This window comes from Numida meleagris, chromosome 5 (genome assembly GCF_002078875.1).
Source record: "Numida meleagris isolate 19003 breed g44 Domestic line chromosome 5, NumMel1.0, whole genome shotgun sequence".
NCBI lineage: Eukaryota > Metazoa > Chordata > Aves > Galliformes > Numididae > Numida > Numida meleagris.
The window spans coordinates 63,256,051-63,278,722 of record NC_034413.1 but is presented as its reverse complement, the minus strand read 5'-3'; the positions used below and the strand labels follow the sequence as shown (position 1 = coordinate 63,278,722).

Sequence of the window (22,672 nt, the reverse complement as noted above, 5' to 3'; positions counted from 1 at the left end):
AGCTAAACCCCTGCAGCCTAGCAATTAAGACTGAGGATCACTGCTTTCAGAGAAATCTAGAAGCTGACTTCTTATCTGCTTAGAAATAACAGCTTTCCTGTCCAGAACTAATATCCCAAATCAAATTTTGGACAAAGGAGGTTAGAGAAAATATCTGGTGCCACATTTTTAGAGCAGATTTATATAGAATCATAGAATTAGCTAGGTTGGAAAAGACCTACAAGATCATCCAGTCCAACCATCCACCTACCACCAATAACCCCACTAAACCATGTCTCTCAATGCTATCTCTAAATGTTTCTTTAACACCTCCAGGGACGGTGACTCAACCACCTCCCTGGGCAGCCCGTTCCAGTGCCTGACCACTCGTTCAGAAAAGTAGTATTTCCTAATGTCAAGTATTTTCCACTTTAGGACAGGAATTATTCTTCCTGTGAGAGACGTCATTTACATGATGTATGTAGCCAATTATTATCATTTCAAATTGATCAGGGCAAGAAACTAACCTAGGGTAGGTTTTCTTCAGTAGGAGGATACAAGTTTAGAAGCTAAAACTCACACACAGACAAAATAGAAGCTTTCCACTCTAGGCAGCAGGAGCACAGCTTGAAAGTTGTGTGCCAGTAGCATACACTGTGGGAAAGAGACTTAAGAGTGGTTTTCCTTAGGAGCCTCTAACTAGAAGATAACAAGAAAAAGAAAACCAGGAAGTTCTCCTTGCTTCTTAGAAACTGGAATTTATATGAAACTCTTGTTTGCTACACTCTTTCACAGGAGGGAGGAAAGGAGATAATGAAAAAGCCTGCTGGACTGTCTTCACTTTCCCTGTTTATGAGGAATACATTTTTGAGTGCAGATGAAGTTAAAATCTGAAGAATGATAACAACATACCAAGAATTCTTAAGGCACCACAAATAAGTGGAACTTATCACATGTCAGCCTGAATCTTCATAAAATGGAGAACAACGAGCACGCACGTGGTCAGTGTTGCTCAGCAAATACACAGCAACAGGGTCACGTCAGAGGAATTTATTTTTCCACCCCTTCAGTTCTTTTAAGAAGACAAATACCACAAGAGACAGAATGCGACTCCATTTCAAACAATTTAGTATTTGTGTTTTCCTTAAACATGGATCATCTATAATGCCATTCGGTTCTTCAGAAGCATTCATTTGAACTGCTTTTCTGTCATTATTCGTTCTAAAGTTAAATGAAGAGCCAAACAGTACCACAGATCCTCGTTAAAATCTGCACGCAAATGTTATGACCTTTTTCAGCACAGCATTGATACACAGCACAATTATTACCTGCACAACAGGAAATATATGAATGAAATCCAGGCCCTGGATCTGATGCGGTTCCAAACGATGAGGACACTTCATTTTTGGTAACACTGACACAATTTTTTCAGTTAAGGCACTATGAGGAAAAGTAACGAAACAAAAACAGATAAACAAAAAACAAACACAAATGTACAAGTACCACAATTTTCTCTTGAGAATTTGAAATCATTTTTGCAAACACAATTAGCAATTAGAAAGTTCCCTCTAGTGGCTTCCATTGCATACAGGTGAGAAAAGCAACCAAACTCTCAGTTACAGAATAACTTTTATGTTGCGCCATATATATTATCAGTGATGATAAAATCACCCACCACTTCAGATGAAATGCTCCTGTAAGATACAAAATGCAAAGGTGTTTGTCGATATAGAGTTTATTACTATGTGTGTGTGTGCTATCTTTTAGTAATACTAAGTAGAAGATATGCACTCAAAGACTAAATCATCCCTTCTAAGGTCTTAAAAATTTGTTTAATAAAACTGCCAAATTATCCCAACGTTACTACTGAAAGTTTAGGAGTATAGACATGTACTACAACTAATAGCTAAGCATAGTATAGTTCATATGGTTGTGGTTTAAAGTGGATAAAACTGAATTTACCAGCAACCATCTCATCCTACAGCGAGGTAAGTTCTGCTGAAGTGAAAGGGTTACTCTAACAAAGCATCCATCTACAAGAACACAATTCTGCTTCCAAAAAAATCCCTCATTTTAGAGTGAGGCATTTTTTGCTGCCTGTACTCTGAAGTGCATTTTATAGCAGGTGTCAGCATCAAGAATCACCGTGGAGAAATTAGATTTTTCCATGAAGGAAAACGATTGAGTGGCCCAGTACTGACTCCAGTGATACTCTGTACTGCTCAGATCAGATGGACAACTGATACTCTGAAAGGAATGGAGGGGAACAAGAGGGACAAGATAGACTGAAGTCTGGAATAGAGCCTTTACAAAATACAAGCAAATCATTTTTGCTGTTGTGGGAGTCAAGCTTGGTTTTTGTTTCACCAGTTTTACACGCAGTCAGTTGGAGAGAGAAAAGAATACTTAAAGAACAACTTAATTATTTCCTGTTCTCAAGGATAAGAAACGTTTTCTTGGCAGCTAACAACAACAACAAAAACAGAACAAGAAAACCCACCGCTATCATCTTCATTCTTAGCCTAAATTTGTGTGTTTTCACCAGTGCTTTATGTAGCTACCTATGATGACTGAGTACTTCTAAATCTAATGGAGTAACAACAAATCTTTATTTTTAAATGCATTAAAGTCTTGCTAATGCTAACTGACTTTTGAGAAAACAGTACAGAAAGATGCTCTTTACAACTACATGGAGCAAGTAAGTCTCCTCATGTAACTGTAACCTGACAGGCTACTCTTACTTTCTGCAAAATTTAACTACGGCTCTTATCACAGAAACACAAAGAAGTAATGCAGTTTAGAATTGATTCTCTTTTTCTCAGCATAAACGATTTTCACAGCCTTCCCTAACACTCCCAAGCCAGCTAATTCCTGTAAATTCCTTGCATAAGAAAGTATATCAAACCAAAATGGTCATTAGGTCACAATAAGGGTAGATAACTGTTATGTCATGCTTTAGGTTTTGTCTGCTGATGGCTACAATTCCAATCCACAACCAGACAGGAGAATCTGAGGTTATTTACACAGCACAACTGCAGACACAGGGAACTCAAAGATGGTCTTCTAACATTGTATTCCACAGTTTCCAGCAGCGTGGTCTCCCTCTGCCCTTTGTTTTGGCCTCTGCATCATCTCCTTGTGCCAGCACAAGCATCTGTACAGCTGCACGGAGACCTGGAGCCAGTAACTGATTCACATTAAAACTATTTTCCTTTTGTTTTTTTGGTAGGTTTTAAGCTGGATCATTTCCCAATCCAGTTTGTTGTTCAGCCACATAAATGCTTCCACTGCTTAGAAGGGATGCAAGAGCATGGCAGCCCAGAAGGGGTAACACTGCATTTTTTTTAGAATAAGCTTATTTCTGGTTTTACAGTTCATAGAACTACAGCCTGAGTGTCTCAGAAACCCACAGAATGTTTTGAAAACTGGCGATCTTGAAAAACAGGGAGACTTTGACTAAAAATCCTTGTGACAAACAAGCAAGTATCGGATAATTCTTCCCATCCTTTCTTCTTTCCAAAGACAAAAAAAAATACCACCATTGCCATTTCAACAACTTACATTTTCTGACCAATTGTAGAGTTTTCCTGAAACAATAAATCAACGTCGATATCAAAATTGCACGTAGTGATGCACCACGTCATGCCACCTACAACCTACCAAAGGAGCAACGGCACTGTTAGTTCCACAGTACTCTGAAGAGATATAAACAGATATACCCTAAATTCCTAAATGCTTTATTTATTTTAGAAAGTACAGCTTAGTATCTTCCCCATCCTCAGTAATCTTATACACAGACTGAAATACATACAGGTAAAACGTATGTGGCAACTTCTATGTAAAGTATACACATACAAGAAGAGTGGGGAAAAGAACAGAGTAGTTAGCAGTGTTCTAAGTTACTCTATTAAGTTTATATATAAATTTTAAAACAGATGTTGGATTAAAAATGTAAAAAATATAAGAAATATAAATACGAAAAATATAAAACAAGGCAGCGCGTCATGACCTTTACAAAACTGACCATATCAAAACTTTATCAAGATTTCTATTTCTGTATTCAAATATTTAACTATAATATTTACTGTTTTTCTTTACTTGCTGACATTTGCAACACCAAGCACTATATGCAGGTTAAAAATAGTAACGTAAATCCCTAACTCTGTAGAGATCATTTTCAGACCCTGTTCCTAGAGAAACTTAGGCACCTTTAAACTCCTCAGCCATTTCATCAGCTTTTCTTTAAACACTAAAGTACTGAAAGACAATCTTGTGCAAACATATGCAAGATAACCTAAATGCATGCAAATACGATGAGCATAAAGAACAGTTTAAAATGTAGAAAACCTTAACACCGCACACTAAATTAGCATGTTACAAGGTTTTCTAAAACCGATTAGCCCTCTCACACACCTGTCTGAAACACTTAACCGGTATTCTTCCTATCTTAGCAGCCAGCTCATTTTCAATAGCAATGCTTGCTTTGTAAAAGCTGGGCACTGTCAACTGCAATTGTATTCAGGCATGTATAAACCTGATGCATACACTTCTATGCATAGAAGCAACATTACACCCCAAGGCTGTCTCCTTGGAACTACTCTACGTCTGCGTGCACAGCTTCTTAACACCTAAGGTCTGTAATGCCACGCAGTTTTCAGAAATATAGCTGTGTTATGACCAAAGGAACAGCAGAAAACAGAAGTGCCCATGTAAAAACTCTTCTCAAACCTCAGTTCAGGAATTTCTCACAGCGTCAGCACTAAAACAATTCAGAAGTCTCTTTTCAGCCTGAACTTTGCTCATTGTCACTATCACATACTTCCTGCCTAGGACAACGAATGGTTGACAGGCACGACATTCTAAAGATACGTGAAAACAGCTACAAATACTTAAAAAAGGTTTTTATAAAATCATGCACTGGTCTCACCTTGTCAAAGGGCGATAACCCTTTGATTCTTGCTCGGAAATACCCAGCAGCCACCAACAGTTCCAAAATTTCCGTCAGCTTGATGTTTTGTTCCTCATCTTCCCTTGTTTCAACCTGACAAATGAGCAATGCAACACTAAGTCAGCATTTCTCCTGTGTTCTTCCTAGGAATGTTTTCCAGACTTAACATATCTTAACAGAGCACACATTAGAGAAACCACGGACTGCCTTTCACTTGGTGTTTCATTGAAAAAATATTAAAGAAATAACTAATACATTTCTACGTGGATTAAACACCATGGTTTTTCACCACCCATTAAAATATTACAATCCGCTTTTCCTGTCCAAACTCCTGGTCTGCAGCCTGCCCCAATGGCCATAACACAGTTCATTTGTTCTCAGTTTCGTACATTTCCTTCAATTTCAGCCTTCACATAACAGCGCATCCCAAATTAACGCTTCTATTTATTTTTTTTTAATACTAAAACAAGTAAATAATTTGTGGCGGCTTTCCACCTTTCAGGCAACGCAATTTTAAGCAAACTCAAAGCACAGCTTTAAAAAAAAAAAAAAAAAAAATTCAACCAGTTTTTGGTCGGGATAGCTTAGGCGTTCCTTACCAAGGCAACACTCTCCTAAAAGTGCTGTTTTTTGTTTTGTTTTGTTTTTTTAATTTTAATTTTATTTTTCCATTGTAAGGGATGACGACCCACAGAATCGTGGCCCACCAGAGGCAGGGAGCACCCATGGCTCTAAGGCAGGCCAGGAAGCTGGGACACAGGGCAGCAGGGCCCTCCTTCGGGCACCGCACGCTGCAGACATCCCCTACCAGCTCTCCCAAAACCCTCCCCCGCCTCTCCAGCACCGATACCGCGGAGCCCACGAAAGGCTGAGCGGTGTCACGGCGCGGGGCTGACCTACGGGAACCCCGCAGATCCTCCCGGCTGACGCCTCGGGGCCCAGCTCCCCCCGGCCCCACAGCGCAGGGCCCCGAGCCCGCAGCGCCGCACGGAGCCCCGGGAGCGGCCCCACAGCGCAAGGCCGGGGGAAGCGGGCCCATGAGAAGCGGGGAGAGACGCGACCGCGGTACCTCCTGCGGGGCCCGGTGCTCCTGTCCCCGGGGGACCACCATCGCCCTCCGCCTGTCACGTCCGCTCCCCCCGCCGCACCGCACCTCGCCGCACCGCCCGGCCCGGAGGGGTGTTCCCAGCCGGCGGCTGCCGGGTTCCCCCACCCTCGTTCAATGGTTCGCCCGCACCCTCCTTGCGTACGAGCGCATCCGGGCCGTGCCATTCGCGGCAAAGGGGTGCGGGGGAAGGAGGGCGGGGGCTCCGCGGCGCCTCATGTGACCGCTCGGAGCGCAACCGCCAGGGATCGCCGCTTCCACCCGTTGGAGGGCAGCAAAGCGTACCCGAGGCCGGGTGTGCTGAATGCTGCGTGACAGGGCGATCAAAACAGTAATAATAAACGCAAAAAGATGCCAGACTGGCTCAGTCTGCACCCTGGTGTAACCACAGTCCGTGTCTTAATTAGAGGTGCGGAAAACTGTTGTGCAGCCCAAGAGACTAACGCGAGCAATGCACGCCCTCTGCTTTTGTATCTGCTTTCTGCTCACGGAGAACTGTGAGGCTCTGATTTGTCATGCAGAGAGAGACTGAAACGAATAAACAGGAAAGAGGGACAAGGAGAAGTGCTGAACTAGAGGCAGTGGCCCGCACCGGTTGTAACACAGCTATTGAAAGGAAATATCAACTTAGGAGCAAGATTCCTAAGCCATGATACTGTCATAAAATTCCTTTTCAAAGAAGCGTTTTAAAGGATTAATAAAAAGCAGGAGACACTATCAGCTAGAGGCTTAAGTACTAACTGCATGGAAGGCAAGGGAGGGATGAAGCCTGCTCTGCAAAACTGGTTTTTTTTTTTGGCTTTTTGAAGTACAGTAAAGGAAAGGAGGCAGATGGCTAATTAAGTCCTATGGACTTTAAAACTCGTGCATTGACACCCAACATCACAAAGCTGCCTTAAAAAGATATACTCACAGAAACATAATAGGTTCTTTTAATTTGCTATGTGATCATGAGAACTGAAAACATTTTCCTCCTTGCCGTGAAGGCTTCAGCCTTCAATACTCACAATTCATGCACCTGACATGAGGCTAGGCAATCAAAAGGAAAGGCATGAAAATACAAAATTGTATCTCTATTGTCATTACAACTCATCTTTGATTACTCAAACCTCAATAAAATACTCCACAAAAGCTTTGCTTGCTAATACCTAATTGTGATGCAAATCCACCTGATTATTCAGAGTCCTTGTCCCCTATGACATTCAGATGATCAATCTTTTAAATACCAATTAGGTTTTAAAAAGTCCCAAGAGAGGCACAACGTAAAAAAGAAAAACCTGACTTTCCTGAGATCTCTGGATTTAACACTTACAAACCTCTAGCAGGTTCAGATTTAGTCTTAGTTTTCCCCTTCCCTGCTCTATTTTGATCTGTGAAGGTTAGCCACATTCTGCCTTTTAGTGTAGCTGCTTTGAACAATCCTGTCTTGATTTTTCAGTTTTATTAATCTTGACCCCATGAAGCTGAACTAAACAGGTTGATTTTTTTTTTTTTTTTCCATTTTATAACCACAAAACTTTTTTTGCTGTTGAGCCTGGACTCCTGACTGTCAGACTGGGTCAGCACTGAATGTAGCAATCAAGTTTCACTGTATATTTTAGTACGTACTTGTTCTTTCTCATAGGAAGAATTAAAACATGAGGTAGAGTTCTAACAGCAATAGCATGAGCTCCACTCATTATGCAGACACTTGTTAGGTAAATGACCAGGTACGTTTAGGAATTTTTCCAATTGTCTCTATGCTGAGGAAACCTAAAGGACATTTTTTTTTTATCCACCCATAAATTCTGCATGATAGATAAAGAGAAGTCCCTGCATCATGGTCTTTTGAACACGGTCTTTTTAATAAGGGCTGTGTGCCTCAATAACGCCATGACTGCATCTTCTTAGTTGTGTTCCTGATTCCTGGAGAAGCTAAAGCCAAGTGCAGGAGACTGAACCCAGGCCTTCTGAAGTTAGTGTCATTTTTTTGCATTGTGTTCTATGGATCAGTTCTTGGATGAGCTCTGGTTGCAGCCCATCTTGTTGCCTGGCAGCTCCAGCACACAGATGACTTCCATCCTGATCCAAAACAACATGATTCTTGCCATGAAGGTTTTCATCTAGATTTCTGGAATTAGAAAGACTGCCAGGCACAGCAGCAGTGTCTTCCTCTATATGCATTTATTCTTTCTTTGTTGTCTTGGTTGTAAACTAACTCCTTATAGTTACTGAATCCCCCTTCCTCTGTTGTTTAAACGTAGTAGGCATGAGGAGCCATTTTCTAGGCAACTGCAAATTTCCAGTTATCATCTGTGGAAGTGGGACTCTGTGCACTGTGAAATGAAAAAGTCATAGACCTGTTACAGTAGCCATTGTGTTAGGAGCTGCAGCAGACCATTGCATCCCATCAGACAGGCTGATACGTTTTGCAAAGTATAGTTTCCTTTTATCAATCACAGATGACTTTACATAGTGATATTTTAAACATGCCTACTATCACATCCATTGGTCACATTTAGACATTTTTTACTTGGGTGGTGATGAGGCACTGGAACAAAGTGCCCAGAAAAGTTGCATATGTCCCATCCTGGAGTTGCTCAAGGCCAGGGTGGGTGGGGCCCTGGGCAGCCTGATCTGGTGGGGGGCAACCAGCCCACGGCAGGGGGTTGGAAATTGATGATTGTTAAGGCCCTTTACCACCCAAGCCATTCTATGATTTTATGAGTGTATGATTCTGGGTTCTTTGATTTTGGAAAAACTTCATGAGAAGTTTGATTTTTAGAGTTCCCACTGTGCCCACTTTGAATTTCAGGCTACCAAGGAGACCCCTTCCCTGGACAACATCCTCATGGAGACCAAAGCTAGTTTGATTTCATAACTGGTACACAATGGCTATCATATTGGCACAAGGGAGAGAAATGCGTTCAGAAGCCTCCTCTCTGGCCCTAATAATTTCTTTCTTCTAATGTTCATTAGACTGGCATTATTAAGAACTCATAACAGTTCTCAGTGTAACACACCTCAAACAACCATCACAATTCTGGATCATTTTTGACTGTGGAGTAGGAGCTGCCAAGAAAAAAATGGAGTTAATGATGAAGAATCACGGAGATCATTATGAAAGCCTTGAACACATGCAAGCAGTTAGAAAAGCTGCACTGAAGACCAGGAAATTGTCTTCTTTAAACCTTTCGCCTTCACCTCTGTTCTGCCAGCGTCTGGAGTTCTGATGGCCTCAGCGCTGGTGAGAAGGTGGGAAGGATGGAGACCACGAGGACAGCTCTAGTTCTACGTAGGTACACATTGCAAGGTCCAAGCAAGGACAGGCAGAGCACAGGCTAACGCAGAGCAATTATTCACAGTGGAATTTGTTCAGGACAGTGCTGTTACACATCTTTTCTTTTGAAAGTCTCAGGGCATCAGTAGCTCTTACAATCGGGAGAAATTAATCTCTGGGAGAATGAAGTGGGCTTTTTCTGACTCACATGTCATCCGTGGAACAGCTAATTAAGTCTGAGTCATAGAGTCTTCACCTGAGAATGTACAAAGAAAATGAGAACAATTGCACTGTAAGTGCATCACGCAGCCCTCGATTTGGCCAGGATATTAAATTTCAGTTAGAACACAGCTGTGTCTGTGAAGCTAGCACTGGGGAGAAATTTTTTGTTTTGTTTCATCTTTATATTTAGACTGAGCAAATCTGATTTGGAATTGCTGGAAAACAAAAAGCACAAGAACTTAAATTATACTTTTGAAAGGTAAAACTTTTTGAAATAGAATCAAGCTTTAAGATTTGTTTGGTGTTGAAAGAACAAAAGAATACAGGCTGCTGGATTACCGACTGTCTTGGAACAAATCCTTACACAGGGGCAGAGAGGTGTATATTTTCACTTTACTTTTTTTTAGGCAAAATATATGGATTTAGACTTCACCTTCTACGTGTCATAATAGTATGGCACATCCTTCACTGGAAATAGTTGTAAAAAGGAACAATTAAGTTCTCCTGTAGAGCCAGATAATCTGGAACAATAACAGACTTCTCCCAGGTACACTTCAGTCCCAAGAGAAAGGCTGTCTAAGGTGGAGGAGTTTCTCTGCCTTTTCTTTTTCCATGTCAGTTTTTGTGAAAGACAATTGAAAAGACAGAGAAGTAGTAAGAGGAGCAAAAGAAAATATCAGTGATGAAGCAGGAGGAAAGACAGAAAGGTACAGATGCAAGGCAAGAACTTGAAGTAAAACCTTGAACAGAGCTAAGCGAAAAGGAAAATAGGCTGAAGACTGAGTGGGAGGGCATGTGAAGTGCTGAACAAAGACATTCCCATTTCTTACCTGATTCCTGCATTATTCAAGTAAATAGGACTTTTCTGTGAATTACAAGCATCAAGAACTGCATCAAGAATTATTTCACTTCACTGACTTCTAAAGCAGCCTTTTCTGATGAAAAAAAGGATCAAAACCATTAACAAATCTTCCTTCTTCTTCTGATACTATTACCTCATTACGACACTAGTAGCACACACTTAAGACATTCAGAACTATCTATAAGCTGCTTTACGATGCAACTATTAGCTATGTAGTGTCTGAGTAGACATAAACTGATTTATTGATACATGAATGCATTCTGAAATGGAACAGTCCCACAGAGCCTCTTAGGAGTTTTAGCCTGTCAGCATCTTCACCCTAAATGGAAAGCAAACTTTGCTTTCTTTCTATTCCCTCCATTGTTAAACTACTTCTAAGCAGATTCTCACATAATCCAAACTCACACTAGAACAACATCTTTTTAAGTGTCAAACTTGCTTACAGTAAGGCAAACATTTGACAATTGGAGGAAGAGCACCATCTGGTGACACCAGCCACTGCTCCATGTTTTTCTGCTATTTGGAAATAACATTCATATTGTTTGGGTAGAGGCTGGATTTTGGAAAGCCTGTTGTAATATGCTTTAATACATTATTCAATTAGACATAAGGAAAACAAGAGTGAGCGTGCTTAAAAAAATCTCAGTTGATGGTGGCTGTATCTCTTTTGTCCCTTAAATCACCAAGAAGTTCTCATAATTTAAATCAAGCATTCTCTGAGTTGTTCTCAGCCATTTTTAGGCAGCTTTGGAGCAGATTTTATGGGCCCCATGAAATGCAAGTTTTATTGCACTGGACATTTCAAGGATTTCTATGTGTGACCTGAGTATTTTTATATTTTTTCTCAGTGTTCAAGGAGCTTGGCTTGACTGTCTTTTCTAAGGTTTTCTTTTTCCACAGATGATTATTAGGAAAAAATGAATTATCTTTTGCCATCCTGGATATGCAGAGGTAGGGGAAAAGAATGGATTATAACCTGACTATCATTTGTAAATCATAACTAATTTCAGCACAAACTGAACCTGAACATGCAAATAAAATACACTTTTTTTTTCTGAATAGATTATTTTTCACAATGATGATCTCACCTATTTCATTCCAGTTCAAAGGGAAATTAATAGTTGGAAATTGATAAAAGCAATTAGTAATTATACTAAGCTTAGAAAAGACTGTCTAAAATTTTAGTCTGCAAAGAACAAGTTTTGACCAACTCTCTTGTACTTCAAAAGCCATGCAAAACCCCTAAAGATCAGGGAACCTCGCCAAAAATTAGATAAACGTCAAGAATTTGGAAACCATGGAAGTTCTTAACTGTTACACAAGTCTCTTAAGTATGTAATTTGTGAAAAATTCATGACCACATAATTACCAAGTTATTTTTTAACTTATCACACAATCATGGTCCACATAATATTAATTTAATCTTTCATTTAATAAGATAATAAAGCATTATCCTCTACAAAGTGTAAAGATTATCATCGGAGTGTCACCTGGCATAAAACTGTACAGTGTGTCTGAATAAGTCTGCACACAGCACACGGTGATTATCCTGAAAGGTAAGCGGTATACCCTGCTTCCTCCCACCACCTCACATCAGTGGAATGATAAATCTTCAGCATGTGATGCTACCTGAAAATTTTACCTTTGTTTCAGTGGTGATGGTGCTGTAGCAGAGACGCCCAACTCATAATTCTAGCCTTTTGTGCAGTGAAAAATGTTGAGGAAGGTTGTATAGTTGGAGAAAAATCATTTATGCAAAATTAGAAATAAGGTCCATCAGAGAGGGTGAGGGAGAAAAAATTTACATCTCCAAAGGTCTTAGCTTCCAACCCATAGGGTTCTAAGGTTTCTCAGAGGCAAAATTCAAAACTAGGAAGCAAGGGAGACCCAAGTCCAGAAGGCGCAGGGTCAAGCTCAGTAGTTAAAAGCCTACCTGGTAAGGTTCCATTAACAGTGAAAGTTCATTAATTTTATCTGTCTCTGAAGCTGTCTCCACAGAGGCAATAAGCAGATCTGCATTCATTCACAATCTCACCTAATGGCAAGAGCGGATGCACATTGCATTGCTTGCAACTGTTTCGACGTCACTGGAGGTTCTTTCTTTTAGAATCAGATACCTATGATTCAGTTGTACCAAAAGATCATATGCCAGAAGGGGAAGATCTCTCTTCAGCAGCTCTGCAAATGTTCCACAGACAGTTGTCTCCTTTTCTACATGACACAGAGTAGCATTGCCATGCTACTGTGCATCTAATGGTGGCCTTGGATGCATGCTCTGTCTTCTGCATTTCCTGCTAAGTCACAGCCACACAGGTAGCATGTAGCTGCTATTTTTCACTCACCATTTTCATCAGGAAAGAATCTACTGACCTGAGCCTGCATCACTCTGAAACTGTTCTGTTGCTGATTAAAGGATGGGATGTTTAGTAAACAAACTTGACACCTCTTGGATATGGCATTGCCAGTGTTCCCAAACAATGAACATTAAAAATTCAATCTCCATAAATAACATAATTGACTTAAATGAGGTGATTTAATATATCTAAATTATATATTGATACAAAGCTTTCTTTTTTCTATCTGCTTTTTGGCTTTTGAGCCCTTGGAGCGCTTCTTTCCCCACACTCCCACGTCCCCCAGTAAAATGAAGAAAACCTTTCTTGTTTGTTTCCTAATTAAAACAGACTTTCACCTAATCTCTCGATTCCAGGAGCTGGGCTTTAAACAAACACTGAATATTGCAAGGCCCCATAATATAAATAGGGAGAACTGGCAGTGCCTTATTACACAGCCTCACATCCTCTAAGCAGGGCCACCTAGGACAAAAATTCACCTCTAAGATTGTTAGCATTTTCCTTATCAGTCAATTCATAAGCAGCAGTTTGGTTGACTCCAGTGACTGTTGGATTTTTTTTATAGTTCACAGCTAATGAGGTCTTTTTGTTGTAGAATTCTCCTAGCAATTTCTCTGCTGTCTCCAGCAGTTCATATTCTTGTGAGTTTGAGAAGCTTGAAGTAATATGTTTGGAATTATACTGTGTATCCCCAAAGCATGCCCTCTTATCAGTGACTATTCCTTCTAGAAACAGATGGAAAAGGATGCCTTGTAAATTCCACGACTTTTACAATGAGGTAAAACATTCCTACAGATAGGCTAACGCTTGGGCTATGTTGGAGGCCGTCCAGACTAGTTTGGTCCAAATGGCAATTAAAATCACAGCTCATTCACAAAGCAAGCATTAAAAGGTGCCTCCAGCAAGTTCTGCTTCCCATTACTGCTGCCCTCTCACTTGGTGTCTGGGTTACTTTTGCACAGTATGAGAAATAAATGTGCAGCTACCTCTTATCTCCTTGATCTGCCTCTGTGCAGGGAATATAATCACTTTCCACCTTTCTATCCCTTGGCACTGCTCTTAGGACTTAGTGGGACTCTTTTAGCACCCCACACCTGGCTAGTATTACCTATGGCTGCAGATACGCATTGCTTCTCTTATTCAGACTTTTTGTAAAGTAGAAACCCATCCACTGCTGTAGATAGAATCAGCAGAAATTATTTCCTTTTGCTCTGGGAAGCCTGAGGCTGGTGGGAAGCTGAGCAGCAAGCTCTGTATGGTTGGTGTGGGGCAGAAATGACCAGCAATCATTAATGCATCCAGGGGGAAGCGCAGCTGCCCCCTTTAGTTCAGGGACTATAATTTCCATGGGGAGAACAAATTAACCTTTTACCAAGATCTTAAAGCCACTTCTCTCTCTAATCTCTTCCGGCAAGGCTCTCTCCCAACTCTTTCTACTGAAGATTTAAAAAAAAAAACAGACAATGCCTTTTCTCTTTTGTCAATCTGTGCTTCCCTAGCTGTCTGCCTTGTAGTCCTTCTGCTGTACTCTCCCTTTGTATAGAAGAAAAAAAACAGTATTTTTTTTGATTCAGAAAGCAGGCTGAAATGAACTGCATGTGCTGTATCACAGCACCACATCAGGACTTACCTGCCTTTATTTCTGCAGGTGTATGAAGCAAGGCCGTGTGCTGTGGAACAGAGAGGTGGAGCAATCAGCTTAAGCTGGAGAATGGTTGAGCTGCTCTTAGCAAGGATCAGAGTGCTGAACTGCAAGAGAGAGAAAAAAAAGTCTGCTTTCAGTAAGGTGAGGTGAACTGGGGGGGGGGGGGGGTCCAGAATCAGATGGTAAGCAGGGCTGTTGTGCCTTGCAGTGTCAGAATGCCAGTCATGAGCTATGGACTTGGTGGCAGAGGCAGAAATTCCAAGGCTAAGCCAGTTCTGAAGAGACTCCGGAATACCAAAAGGCTGCTGCATTCGTGCTGGATGGTTGTGCAAAGAACTGGCTGTTCACATCGCAGAAACCACGGAAAAGAAGAAAGGTGTTGTGAAATGGTTAGAGTCAGGACTATAACTTTAAACACTTTATAGAAAAATAGTTACCGAGAAGTAAAAGGCAAAGAAAAGAACACAAACCTCTACCCTTTGACCTTATTCAGCTCTAGATCAACCTCTTTATGAAGTTTTTCATTTAACTTTCATTTAAGAGATGAATGAGGAGTATTCTCTTCCATGCCGTATGCAGAGGAGACATGGACATGAGTCTGTCCACCACAACACACTCTGGTGCTAGCAGGGAGTCCAGTGCTGGATAACACCTTTGCAAATAAGTCTGACTGCATCAAGGCATGTTGCTCTACTTGGGAACTGGTGTGCTTCTGTTCCATTCTGATGCTTTTCCACTGAATTCCATAACAAATTCACTCAATTTCTAAAGCAAAATAAGATTTTTCTAACTGCTAACTCTGCACTTAGGGTATCTGAAAATCGAGTTCCATTTTTTTATGCCTTGTAGTTCATAACTTAGCTTTGATAGCAACTGATAATCTGAGATCAGGACTGAACTGCAATTTTATTGCTAAGGCATAAGGGGAGATAGACTGTATCTTGCTTTTTGTGCAGCTGTATTGATTATCAAGCTTTTTAGTAATTAAAAAAAATATCAGAGAAGCAAGGAGATAGTAGGTGTTGCCATGGGGAAAGAGTTAATACTGGTGTAGTAACCTGCTTCAGCAAGAGCATACCCCAGACACTGCAGAGGAAAACAACTAATTGCTGTAAATGTAATATCATCATTTAATTTTCAAGGCCATCAGATTAACTATCTAAACAGAGTATTTAGGTTAATTTTCAAAGATCTCTTCAGCTTGCACAGCAGTTTTACTGAGTCTCATCCAAATCCTGCTGAGGTCAAAGTAAAGATTTCTGTTGCTTTGTCTTACATCTCAAGCCAAAGAATTAAGTCATTTTCTTTTACAGACCTCTTATCTCTAACTATACCCAGCAGTGATAAAATATTTTGTACCGTTAACATGTTTTTCATAATATAACTCTATTGTTTGAATTCATAGTCTTTATGTACAGTCCTCATGCCCTCCTTTCCTCTTCCTCTCCTCTTCTTCTCCTCTTCCTCTCCTCTCCTCATTCTCTTCTCCTGGATGGAGTATACTTCTGGTTGTTAAACACAGTGAAAATCCCAGCATCAAGTAATAATAATAGGGCTGGATGAAAATTACCTGACATACTGAATGACATGAGCTGATGATGCATCTGGTCTGGTCATCTCTACCTAATATACTGCTGGTATTTCCATTGCACTGAATGAGAGACATTATAGTTACTGGTTACCTTTCAAGCTGTTCCTCTAGGTTCTTTTAAATAGTTGGAAAAGAAGGGATTTTTCAGGGTCTGTTGGGGGGAAGTCAGGGCAATAGTGCTGAAAAGGGAACATGAGAAAGGCTTCCTCTCTAGGGAGGAAAATGCAAGAAGAGGCGACGAGCCCAAGGAAGGATGGCATCACTTAGGCTGGTGTTCTGGAGTTGTGATAAGACATGGCTGGGAAAAAAGCTCCCTTGAGCGAAGTATGTGCCTGCACAGGAGCAGGATTGCTTCTGATTTCATAATCACCGGCCATTTGAACACTTTGGCGGGAACACAGCATCTTCTGGTCTATTAGAATACCCCCTGACATTGTGTCCCATGGGACACCAACCCTATGAGCAAAGATTTTCCTCTTGCCCTTTACTGCACTTTCAGACCTGGAAGCTGGAATTGATATGACACTGCCCATGCCCCTTTCCCAGCCTGCGGTCCGAGTTTCGTTCCAGCAGCAGATGGCAGTGAAGTTCAACAAATAGGCGAAATAATCTCGAGCGTGTGCTTTTCCAGCTGGCTGGTGCTGCTGCAGCTCGTTCCTGGAGCCCGGTGCATATTCACAGCCTGCAAGGTTCATTTCCAGAGCACGGAGCACCCGTGGGATGCCTTAGGCACACTGAGGGAGAAATATTCATTCATCCGTTGCTGTTTGTAATCCAAGTCATGTTTGTTTGTGATGATTTTGGCCATAGAAACAGTAGAACATAGAGGCTCTGCTACCATTCCTTTCTTAAATCCATATTTAAAACCTATGTATATCTGCACAGATGAGGATGAAGCTCAATTGCAAGTGAGTAAACTTTTATTCTTTTTTATTATACGTTTAGTATCTTGTGCTACATTTGAGACAATTTGGATCTATCGCCATGGGTGGCTTTAAAACTTTTCTGATGTCCTTTCTTTCACCACCACAAAAGCTGTGTGAAAGGGTTAATGAAAACTTGGTTTAAAGCCATGAGAACAAAATGATTAAGAGAAAAACTTTTGGAGCTCTGCCTTGCACTTTAAATTAATCTCCCTGCTGGTGGAAGTATGGTAGAAGGGGAGGTTTGTTTTCTAATTTCCAGCAGGCAAACGATGGAGATGTCAGTGGAGATATTTGATTGCAGCTTTTAAAATCCTTGCCTAAAGTGAAAAAAGGATGAAGAGATATTAGGGATGTCTGCTTAATGCCTTCAACTTGTTCAATCTGTAGCAGTATCATGAAAGACCGTGCTTGCAGGCTTTGGGCTTTCTTACATCATCACATACAACACCTCTCTCTCTTATTCACTGCTCAGAGCATGATCCACCTGAGGAACCCACCACGGCTCCCCTCCATCACACCCCATAGCATTACACAGAGGAGCACAGGGCAGCCAAGTCCCAGATCTTGGTTTCAAAACCTGTCCAAGACATTAGCAAACTCTGGCTGAAGCCCTCAGCTACTATCAGTGCTGGTTCGAACATAAATGCCACGGCAGCAGAAGGAGAGGATCCTTCTTCATCTCCCCTTTTTGGGCCATTCATGCAGCACGGAGCCGGACTCTGTAGCCCTAAGAGCAGAATGTGGCCAGTGGGACAGCCTGGAGAAGAGAGCACTTCTGGACTGCTCTCAGCGCTCGATCGCCCTTATCCTAGAAACATAACTACATATTTGCTTTTCAAGCTCATATTTGCACATACCATAGTCTGAATATGCTTTTAATCTTCCAGTTATATTAGAATTTTTGTTTAAAAAATGTGCATGACACCACACTAGACATATTTATAACAAGCAAGGGCACAAGTTTCAATCACAGGTGAAGGAGCCGTGTTCTTCATCTGTCAATCAGTCCATGCTCAAAACACACCGAGCATCAATTGCTTTTTAGGTTATTTACTGTGACTTACATATCTGCCAATAAATCTAAAATACAGGTCAAAGAATATGTAGTTCAAGTATATCCGTAAGTGTGGCAGAAAAGCTTCACTAACTACCTCCAATTGCCAAAGCTGAGGTCATTTCCTTGTTGTGAAAAATACTGAGGTCCATAAATTATTTTTATCACCTCTGGGGCAATGCAAAGTTTCCCACAGATGCTGAAAGTATGATATGTTTTTTATTTAATATCAGAACACTTCTTTTACACAGCTCTTAAAATAGGAGGTCCAAGGTACTGCTTGTGTTTTAAGGCCCCAATTCAGCAACATATTAAAACAGATACCTCAGGACCTGACATTAAACACGTGCCAAAGTGCTTTGTTGCATAGTCATGGATTGCTGAATTGGAGCCTAAAGGCTACATCTTTTTCCCATGAAATTCAGAATTTACCTCCCAATTTCTTACGGGGAAAACAAGGCATTTGTTCAAACATAATATCGATAAACATTTGGAAACATTTTAAAAGGCTTGTCTTCAGGAGATCAGGAGTGAGCAATAGCTCTGGAGGTAAACCCTGCTGGAGATAAAAGCTGATGAAATATTTTCTTGCAACAGCCTAACTGGTGTTTATTTAAGGCTTTAGTTAGCATTGCTTTCGCAAGGAAAATAAAAATACATGGAACACGTTGAGAACATAAGTATGAGTGGTGAACCTCCTACAGAGAACTTTGGAGAAAACACTGAATTAACTTACAGTACATTTGTTAAACATGAGCAGCTCTAATAATGACATTTCATTTAACAATGCCCTTTGTCTTTTCAGTTCATCAGTTACCTATTTCAGTAATGAACTGCAGTCATACCATTCTGATTTTCTCCTAATGTAAAGGCTGAGATCACTTCACTTGCAGTGGAGCATGATGCTATTATTCAGTTTGTGGCTTAGGAAAAAAGCTATAGAATATATCACAATTGTAACTGGCCAACAAATATTAAAGTCCGTGATTGGTAAGGGCATCAATAATTTAATTTAGGTTTTAATAGGAACAAGTAATTTATTATTATTATTTTCAAGAAAGAAAGAAAAAGAAAGAAATGGTCGAAACTGCCCAGAACATCTATTTCATGAGCAGAGCAGTACGTGTTCAGCTGGGGAAAAAAATGAGCCACACATTAAATGTTGTTTTAATTTTTTATCAACAGTCCATGCATAGAACTTAATAGCAACATCTAGTTAGGATTAATAATCTCGGCTGCAAAAATAAAATGGATTTACCTGCACAGGTTAAGGAGGATTTTCTAAAGGACTGGAGGAAGTCAGATGAAGTGGGCAAAAGCCCACCTTGTAGTGTGTAAACACAAGGCAGATAAAAATACCATAGGTCTATTTGGTGTGATCCATAATTGTGATGAGGGGAAATGGGGCCTACTTCCACTCATTTGCCTACATCTCTTTTGGGGTTTCTTAATTTTCAAAAGCTTTTTATTGCCTTTCCAGCTGCAGGAGAGACATCTGAAGCAGACTGCTATTTTTACTGTCCTTTTTGCTGCGATCCACTCAAAATATTTTCAGAGCTCCCCAAAAATATTTAATTAGCAAAGACTGATGTTCAGCACTTCATAATCTTTCCCCAGCTGAACCAAATCTGCACAATTTATAATAGATCTCTGGAAAGCCGCTTTTTACCACATGCTGCATCTATAGATCTCTCTCAATTACCCACAGTAAATTTAGGCATTGTACAAGAGCAAATTTTACAGTCCATGAAGAGATGAAGTGAAATCTAGATGAAATTCATTGTGACAGATTCTCAGTTAGTGCCCTGATGTGTCTGTATTACAGAAGATAGACATTCTATTAGCATGGAAGCTCCCATAATGGACTGTGAATCATTTCAGGTAATAGAGATGCCAACTGGAATGACTGAAAAGCACTATTGAATTCCATTAGAGCTCTTTGTTTTTAAATCAGTCATTTCTTTGAGAATATCCAACTATATACTTCTTGACCCTAGCTGAGAGTAATAATTGTGAACTAATATTACAAAACATTAATCTGAGTTACTGTTCAATTAGTGTTTCTGTTAGAGGGTTATTTTTATGCTGCAGACGTGAAGCAGACCGGCTTGTATTACAAATATGTATTTGGACTCAAGCGAGTGCAGAATGCAATTTTCAGTTATATTTCTGTCTCCACTGTATTCAGTCTCATCTCATTAGCTGTAAAAAGACTAGGGTATTGGCTTTTCTTTTTCCGAAGTCATCCTACCAGGATAAAATAACTATAATCAACAAATCTATAAAGATAAACATTTTTATAAAGGATGCCACAAATAGTCTTCTTTCATTTAGGTGCTTGGTTAATTACGAGCAAAATAACGAACACCATATCCTGCTACCCAAACAGCCCCACCTTATCTATCAATCACGTATGATTTATCAGACTTTATAATTGCTTGGATAATTAACACAGAATTTGGTTTACTTAGTGTGCTGAAACCTCAGAAATGCCTGCATAATTGCCATTTGTGTAGTAGATGAAGTTATGAATAATTCTTTTTCACATAAATATGAAGGCTAGGTTGCAGGCAGTGCACATTTCCTCACCCATCGCCATTAATGCAGATATCATGTCATACAAGTGGTATGGCATTGTCACATGCCTTCTGCTGACTACACATACGTAGTTAAAGTAATTAAAATACGTATTTATAAAAATAAGGCAACAAATCTCTCCCTCTGTAAGTACTGCGAGCTTCCTTCATGAGGAAGTACAGAATGAAGACCGAAGGAAAATTAGTCTACCCAGTACGGTGGCAACAGGATCTGAATCTCTGTAATATTCTCACATAAATCCTTTGGGAAGCCTTTAAAAAGAGTAGGCTCTACATCTTCTGTCCACGATCATCTATTTTCACATCAGAATGAGCAACATTATCCTTATATGCAGAGTATCTGTGTCTACAGCTTGAAAATGAGACTCTCCTTAATGTTGTAATGACAGGTGTAAGATTAACTTTGTTAGGTGTCTAGCCACTCATGCAAACTAAATTAAATTAATGGAACAAATTTCTCTCATAATTAAGATAAAAATTCATGTCAGCTGTAACCTTGCTGTACACTAATTATATACAAATGATTTATCATCTGCTTCGCCCAGAATATTAATCCTCAACTCATTGATAACTGCAGCCAGTGTTAAGAGATGAGAGTTGATTAACTATGACAGATTGGGCAACCACAGCTCCAAGTGCCTGAACAACCAGTAAAACCAATAATTTTCAAACAGCACTTCTTATTTAAAAATGCATTCCTGTGGAAACTGATGCATGTTTAATGAGGGATATGGAGATTATTTCAGTAACGACTGATATTGGAGCAGTGGGAAGAACTAATCGATAACAATTAAGTGCTTAGCCTGGTTAAGATATGGTTCTATAAAGTGGGTTATGTACACATTAGTGAGATACCGGTTCGGGCTCTGTTACGTATAACGTCTTCATGCAAGGCTCTTATTTATTTTTCCCAATGCAGAAGGTATTGCATCATTTATGTGTTACACAGGCTCTAACAAAAAGAAGATGAAATGATGCTGCCAACAGTCCTTTGAAAGTCCAAATGGGAACTCCAGTGATAATTAAGCCATGGAAAATGGTACCTTGTTATGAAAATGCTGTTCTACAAAAAAAAAAAAAAAAAAAACAACAACCAACTCTTGAAGCATCATATGTGAAAGAGGATAATCTTCAATCTCCTGAAATATGACATAATGCTTCTAATTTAAATGAGAATTATTAAAATTGATTTGTGAAACCTTTAACGAAATGCTCTTACTTAATAGCTGGCATATTTTGGAGAAAATTCTTGGTTAATAATGTATCTTCTAATGAATAAAAAAATGTAAAGTTGCAGACATTAAAGATTTACAGGTTTGGGCTTGGATATTTTTGGTATTAGTTCTATCTCCTCATGACAGCTCTTTTATACTAATTGCTCACTGAGACTGCAAGAATTCCTGTCAGAATGAAGGGAAAAATGTCTTTTGTACCTAGGCATTAATAAGATAAGCAAGCAGCTGGATGAACTAAGTAATATTGTTGTAAATGAATTATCTCCCTGAAAAGTTGGTGTGTCTGAAGCTGTTAGGTGTGGAAAAGCAAACTAATTGCTACCATGAAGCTGAAGGCAATTATGAAGTTAGCACAGGGTGGGAACTTCTATCCAGGCTGGTCGAGCCATGTGGAATCCTGCTGGGCTTTGGGTGTTGGGGTGAGCAGTGTGAATTCGGTGTGACTCACGCCAAAGTGGTGTGAATCTGACAGAAAGGAAGAAAATCAAGATGTTGGCTCATATCCTATGGCTGCTCAGTAGCTGGATGTCAGAGCCACCCTCCTTAGACTGCAAACTTAGTGGGAAGACACCTATTTCTTTGGTGCTGGAATGGCTCTTTTCACATAGGCTAAATGTAAGTTTAAACCTTTTCTTGAGCTCACATGTACCTTAGCATCACACACAATGTTCTCAGACAATGTCTGAACCACCAGCCTCGCAAGTAAATATTCTTTTTCTTGATAATGGTCCTTCACAGCCTCCAGTCCCATGAGGGAATCCTTTTTTTAGACATTTTTCTTCTGTTCCTCAAGAGAAATTACAGTTCCACTTAAATGAAAAAGAAAATAGTAACTTCGTGAGAAATAAAAATTCAAACATTTCTTTTTCTACATTTCTAGAAATCTCAGGGCTAA

General features: G+C 40.1%; 1 protein-coding gene and 2 long non-coding RNA genes across 4 annotated transcripts in view; 2 read left to right on the top strand and 1 right to left on the bottom strand.

The window, feature by feature from the left end:
* The window catches only part of CCDC93 (coiled-coil domain containing 93), a 36,125-nt gene extending 29,924 nt beyond the window's left edge, over positions 1-6,201 (bottom strand). The window contains exons 1-4 of one of the 2 annotated variants that reach the window (XM_021398828.1): positions 5,997-6,201; positions 4,907-5,020; positions 3,541-3,635; positions 1,308-1,419 (exon numbers count right to left, since the gene is read on the bottom strand). In XM_021398828.1, coding sequence (XP_021254503.1) covers positions 1,308-1,419; positions 3,541-3,635; positions 4,907-5,020; positions 5,997-6,038 — 363 coding nt within the window. In that variant the 5' untranslated portion in view covers positions 6,039-6,201. Of the gene's footprint in view, positions 1-1,307; positions 1,420-3,540; positions 3,636-4,906; positions 5,021-5,823; positions 5,844-5,996 lie in introns of those variants that run through there. The other variant, XM_021398829.1, reaches the window with a different exon arrangement.
* Positions 6,357-15,121, top strand: LOC110399705. The gene is made up of 3 exons (XR_002439368.1): positions 6,357-6,441; positions 14,378-14,515; positions 14,583-15,121. It is a non-coding gene; the product is annotated as an uncharacterized LOC110399705 (long non-coding RNA).
* Positions 15,343-21,629, top strand: LOC110400383. Its single transcript, XR_002439784.1, has 2 exons — positions 15,343-16,873; positions 17,364-21,629. It is a non-coding gene; the product is annotated as an uncharacterized LOC110400383 (long non-coding RNA).